Source organism: Otolemur garnettii, unplaced genomic scaffold (genome assembly GCF_000181295.1).
Source record: "Otolemur garnettii isolate 467f Iridium unplaced genomic scaffold, OtoGar3 scaffold00017, whole genome shotgun sequence".
Classification (NCBI taxonomy): domain Eukaryota; kingdom Metazoa; phylum Chordata; class Mammalia; order Primates; family Galagidae; genus Otolemur; species Otolemur garnettii.
This window is the reverse complement of record NW_003852412.1, coordinates 29,346,282-29,352,964: the sequence shown is the minus strand read 5'-3', so window position 1 is coordinate 29,352,964 and position 6,683 is coordinate 29,346,282. Positions and strand designations below refer to the sequence as shown.

Genomic DNA, 6,683 nt, shown 5'->3' with positions numbered 1-6,683 from the left:
AAAAAAAAAAAAAAAAAGAAAAAAAGAAAAAAGAAATGAATAGAAACTGCCAAGCAAAAGTGACTCTGAAGTGTAGAAAATAGAAGTAAGAATGTGATAAGTTAACGCATGCTTGCCAGATGGCTTGAATTATTTTGGTCATTTCAATGATGTAAAGATACTTATCACGAGGGCTTGGGTATGAAATGATTGTCACTTGAAAAACCAGTTATAAGATCTTTGTCATAAGATCTTTGATGGCAAATTTATAACTTGAGGTATTTCTCTCCTTTCCCCCCTTTTAGCTTGTTAAAATTCCCAAAAATGATCCCCTCAATGAAGTTCATAACTTTAACTTCTATTTGTCAAATGTGGGCAAAGACAACCCTCAGGGCAGCTTTGACTGCATCCAGCAAACATTCTCCAGGTAAGTACTTTTCAAGGTATGCTGAAGGGAAAATAGTTTTTATTTAAAAGGGTTTTGAAAAATTAAACAATGAAATATATAGTAGCCATTCTATACATATATCCTAAGTTCAATTGCAGAGCTCATTTATCTATTTAAAAAATATTAAGGGCCTAATATGTACTAGAAATTATATTTGGCACTGGGATACCGTCACAAAAATTCTTAAGATTTTTACCCTTCCTAGGCTTTTAAGATACAGAAGATATTTTACCTATAAAATATGGAGTTTTTTTTAATTAAAGACAATTTTGAGGATTTTGAAAATGGCTTTATTCATTTCACTTAGATAAGAGTGTCTGTGATATATTCAAGGCTCACACTCAAAGGTACAGGAGGAAAAACTATCTCGCACAGTTCCGCTTCCTTCTTCCCTGTTAACCAGATGGGTGAAAGTATTTCAAACTGTATATAGAAACAACACACTGTACCCCAGGATGGTATTAATGTACACAGCTATGATTTAATTAAAAATAAATAAATAAAAATAAACTAAGAAATCAAGTCTTATTTTAAGGTATATTGTTAAAAATTTTTATTGCATAGCAGCATGGAAACTAGAAATTAACCTAAGTATAGCAGTCACTTCTCTTGATGTAAGGGTTTGAAAAAAAGGGAAGAAGAGAAGAATGCACACTCACACCCCCGTGTGCCATGAATCCCTTATCTACTTAGGTCCTCTGTAAACAAGAAGCCACTTGTTTTACTCTGCTTGGCTTTGGTTGTTTCTGATCAAAGAATGGGCCCTTGAGTGGGGTTGAGGGGTAGATGTTCTGCCCCTGGGTTGAGAAGAGAGAGGTTAGGCTTTGACATTAGCCTGAAGCCCCCCCCCCCCCCCCTGTGCATTTCTGTTGCTCATCTGTGCAGTACTTGAAACTTGCCACACTCACTGGCTGTGGAAGAATGAGGGAAGAAGAACCCTATGTTTCAAACAGGCACAGGAGGCAGAGGTGTGAAATAAGACACTTGGGTGAGGGGATGACTTCTAAATTTATCCTCTCATTTCAGGTGACTAAATAACTTTTCCTTTGTTGTATCTTAATCTACCATTTCCTTAAGTGTATACTAATTTTGCTTTCCCCAAAATTACCCTCAAACTTAAATTTTTTGGCATAAATTGATTATGTTATAGATTACATAGAGTGGAGCAGAAATGTTCAGCCTGCAGCCATGTAGATTATTTGAGGACTATTTTGCTTAAATGTGGTGTCAGATAGCATGAAAATTACCCGTGGACTTTTTTTTTTTTTTTTTTGCTCATCAGTTTGCATTAGTATTTGTGTATTTAATGTGTAACCCAAGACAACGCTTATTCTTCCAGTGTGCAGTAGAGAAAAAAAAATGGTTGGATGCCCCTGATAGACTCTTCTGTCTATTGCAGTAGTCACTGGTCACATGTGGTTATTTATATTTGAATTGAAAAAAATTAAATACAATTTAACATTTCATTGCTCATTCACACTGACGGCATTTTTCAGTCTCATTAGCTATGTGTGGCTGTCATAGAAGACACAGGTATAGAATATTTCCACTATTGTAGAAAGTTCTGTTGAACAGCACTATGATGGATTACAGATTACCAAGTATGAGGGTCTTTAGTGATTATATGAGTTAACGCCTTCCTTTCACAGGTGACTTATCCACAGTTACACAGCTACTTGGTTAGTGGCTACATGCATTCTCCTTACTCCCAGCTCAGTATGTTTTACACACCACAGGGCACACTAAATTCTAAATGTGGCCATTGGGCGGCGCCTGTAGTCCCAGCTACTCAGGAGGCTAAGGCAAGAGAATCTCCTAAGCCTAGGAGTTGGAAGTTGCTGTGAGCTGTGACAGCACAGCACTCTACCACAGGCAATAAAGTGAGACTCTTTCTCTAAAAAATAAAAAAATAAATGTGGCCATCACCTGTGGTGCTTATCTTTAGATAGTTATTATAGTGAGCACATTTTGACATCAGATTGAACTATGTCCCCTTAGGAATTTTAGTAAGGAACTTAATAATTCTCTCTTCAAAACCAGTCATATCATCTAATAAAACTTCCCCCTTACATCATAAATACCCTGTGTGTTTATTTCTACCCTGCTTGTTTGGAGAAGGATTTAAGGCCACTTACAAAACTATAAACATGCAGCAAGAGGATAGAAATAGTCATTGTTAGAGAATTGAGGCAAATGTATTAATATCCTTTCATTAGGATCCAAAGTGCTTTATAAAATGGTGTGGTACAGGTGTAAATTGAAATTTGCTGCTACAAAAACAAAAGCCTCAAACTTTCAGTTCTCAGCCTAGCAAGCAAATGTCCTTTAATCTGGCTCTACCTACTCAGTTTAACTTTTCTGTTTCCTGTGGCTCTTGTCTCTCCAGCAGTAGTTCAAGCTCCTCCAGGGATGCTCAGTAAATAAATGTTCAACAAACAGGGATTAATTTGTCTCTTTATCTACATTTTTAAATCTTACAAACGCTCACTCTTCTCATATATAAACTGGAGGAAATCCTTCCCTGGGCCTGCACAGCTGCGTCATCTTCCTAGAACACGTTAGTCCTCACCCCGCTTACTCAGTCCTCTCTCTACATCAGCTCAGGCACCAGGTGAGGTGCCTGCCTGGAGTCCCCTGCTTCCTGGTGTTTGTCACACGGTGTTGTAATTTCCCGTTGCCCGTTCCTATCACTCACTAGATGGAGAGCTCCCTGCGGGCAGGGGCGACGTCTGTCTTGTTCCTCCCACAGCCACTGTGCCTCTCACATCACCACTCATGCTATCTCTGCCCAGTGAGTATTACGAAATGAGTGGTCGGAATTTTAAATAATAACATTTGTAAAAAAATAGTTAATAGTATTTACAAAAATTTTTAGCAACCCTTATTTCTTAGCATCATAACAAAGTTACTTCCGATTAAGTTTAGAAATAGAGGATCAGAGCTCTAGTATCTATTACTTTTTTTTTTTTTTTTGAGACAGAATCTCAAGCTGTCACCCTGGATAGAGTGCCGTGGCATCATAGCTCACAGAAGCCTCCAACTCTTGGGCTCAAGCTATCCTCTTGCCTCAGTTTTTCTATTTTTAGTAGAGATGGGGTCTTGCTTTTAGCTCAGGCTCATCTTGAACCTATGAGCTCAAGCTATTCACCCACCTCGGCCTCTCAGAATGCTAGGATTACAGGCATGAGCCACCACACTGGCCTGTTACTACTTTTATATTCTAATTTGTTTTAAGGTCATTGTGATTGATTTTAAAACACCAGTTGTGACTGTTACCATGATTTCCCTAATATTACCATATTACTTTGATTCATCTTCTGGGTCCTTATTAATATTCATGATTGTTTTGATAAAAGGTTTTTTAAATATTTCTGCAAAAATCACTTATCTTATATTTTCATCAATATTTGCTATGTAGGGCAGTGCCTGTGGCTCAATGAGTACGGCGCCAGCCCCATATACCAAGGGTGGTGGGTTCAAACCCAGCCCCAGCCAAACTGCAACAGAAAAAAAAAAATAGCTGGGCATTGTGGTGGGCGCCTGTAGTCCGAGCTACTCAGGAGACTGAGGCAAAAGAATCACCTAAGCCTAAGAGCTGGAGGTTGCTGTGAGCTGTGATGCCATGACACTCTACCGAGGGTGATAAAGTAAGACTCTGTCTCCAAAAAAAAAAATTTTTTGCTATGTAAATAGGACATCTTACAGAGATTGAACAAAGCAGTAGATAGAAATTTTACAGATTTTTAGGAAGTTTCAACTGATAATACTAAAGTAAGCGCTCATGTTTGTCGGTATTTTAGCCTTAAAATTAATAACTTGTTAGAAATAAAAAGAATTGTGGCCAGCCCGTTCCATCTAGTAAGCTCTCTTCATGTTACAGTTCCACTAAAGCACATTTGTTATATCAGTGATAGGTAATTATTAAAAATAGTTGACTGTTAAGGAACAACTATAGTGCCCGTTTGGGCTCTGGTCTATAAATACTGATTTTTTTCCTAAAATTTTATGGATTTGGTCTCCGAAAACTCATTTCATCCATTATATTCAGAATATGAAAAAAAAATGTTATTTTTGAATTGCAAACTTATAGTTGGGCTCCTGATTTTAGAATTTTATACAATTTTTGCTCACCTTTATTGTGCAAAATGAGAGCCATCTCTAATAAAGTTACTATCTGTCTTGACAGCTCTGGAGCCTCTCAGCTCAATTGCCTGGGATTTATACAAGATAAAATTACAGTGTGTGCAACAAATGACTCGTATCAGATGACACGAGAAAGAATGACTCAGGCAGAAGAGGAATCCCGCAACCGAAGCACAAAAGTTATCAAACCCGGGGGACCATATGTAGGTTTGTACAGATACCTTTCTCCCTCTTGATGATTGATTGGAGTGATTCAAGATCACTGTAGGTAAATACTGGTAATGTAAAGTTAATAAAAACATAGAAATTAGTTTTCAGATTGTGTATGATATGGTAAAAAAAAAATCATTTGTTCTCTTTAGACTGCTGGTAAATTGAGGAACAGATACTAAAGTTTTACAACTTTTCTAAATCCTAAGTCAGCTGTTGGCCATTTATTATTATTTTATAATCCTGGGGCCTGGGCATGCTACTGCACAGAGTTCTAATAATGGTGCCGTTTTCTTTATGATGATGTCATTTCAGTAATGGACAGGATGCTTCTTGTTTTGCTCTTTTGTAAGACTAGATTTACAGTAAAATCAACTAGTAAAATTAATGTTTGGTAACTTCATTGTTGTAGGTTTTGCTTACATTTTCAGAGGATCTTTGTAGAACAAAGGTTTTTTTTTATTATTGCAAAAGTATAAAATGTGCCTATAGCAAAGCTTAACAACAGAGCAAAGGAGTGATGCCCCTTTGGTGCCTCAATTGTGACCCGCCATCCCCTAATCTGCCCATTAGCTAAGAGCCTCCATCACCCTCATCAGTTGATCATGAGCTCACTCAGATACCGGTGACTGAAGGGAGTAAGACCAGTCTGGCAAGATGAGCCTCTCTTTTATGAACAGTGACCCTAATAACTTTAAGGAGTCCATTCACAGTGACTGCTAACAGGAACAGAATTAGCAGGAGTGGGAATAAGACGTTGGAGTCTTCAGTTTAATAATGCAAGTCACTCTATAGTAAACGATGAAAGAATATTAATTTGGAAGCTTGAATGCTCATCAAAACAGTCTCTTGAAGAACTAAATCCCTTAAGCAACATCTTTCCAAAGTTTGATATAACACTGCTACTGTATTTCCCCATTGCTGAACCAGCTATCATACATTTAGCTTTGAGAAGCTTCACCAGTGTTTTTAATAATAGTGTCTCTCTTTGGAACAAAGCCGGTGCTCCTGGGACTTGGTGCTTAGCTTAGATACATTTAGTTTGGTTTAACAACAATTCATGACTTCCCCAGGTATCTGTACCCACGGGGCCAGTGCCCTACTCAGTAAGTTACCAGCAATGAGATGTCTCACACTCCCTCTCCTGCTGAGTGAGGTAACAATTCTAGCCTTCTTTCTTTCTCTGGGCTACTAGGCTCAGTGTCCATTTGGTTTAAAACACACAAGATGGCTGCATAGTATTCCCTGGTATACATAAACCACAATTTGTTTATCCATTCATGTGTTGATGACAGTTATGATTTAATAAAAATTAAGTTAAAAAAAGTACAAAAGAAAAAACCCACACAAGATCTTCTATAGGTACATTTTAGAACATTTTATCTGTTGCTATAGCTTTGAAAGTATTGCTTTATTCTACCCAATACCTCCATTTTACAACAGTGAGGCAGATTAGTGTGTTTGACAAAGGAATAGAGGATTCAAACCACCACAATGATTTTTTTACCCCTCCCAATATAACTAGCTGAGAATACTGAAAAATCAGTCATGACAACTGCACTTTTCCACTGAACAGTCAGTGTGTGTCCTTTGTGTTGCCATCTTTTGGTGTGTTTAGGTAGGGTCAGGCATGGATCATTTACAACCACCCAACAGACTTTTCAACACCCCAAATTGCATAGACCAGGACTTCGCTAAAGGTACTGGGAATTTTAGAAAACTTACAAGGTTTCTCATAGGCGCTACAAATAATTTGCGTACATTTGGGGGGTAATCATAAGAAATTTGAGATTATCAAAGTTTACATGTGCACCAGATTACACCTCCACTGTTCTAAGAGCTGGCCACCGCCTCCCCACACACTCCCTGCACCAGATTACACCTCCACTGTTCTAAGAGCTGG

The 6,683-nt window shown here is 37.9% G+C and overlaps 1 protein-coding gene across 1 annotated transcript in view; it reads left to right on the top strand.

Annotated features, from left to right (window-relative positions):
• The window catches only part of ELL2 (elongation factor for RNA polymerase II 2), a 77,016-nt gene that overhangs the window by 43,370 nt on the left and 26,963 nt on the right, over positions 1-6,683 (top strand). Inside the window, exons 3-4 of the mRNA XM_003785990.3 lie at positions 285-406; positions 4,614-4,777. Of these exons, the coding sequence (XP_003786038.1) occupies positions 285-406; positions 4,614-4,777 (286 nt within the window). The remainder of the gene's footprint in view (positions 1-284; positions 407-4,613; positions 4,778-6,683) is intronic.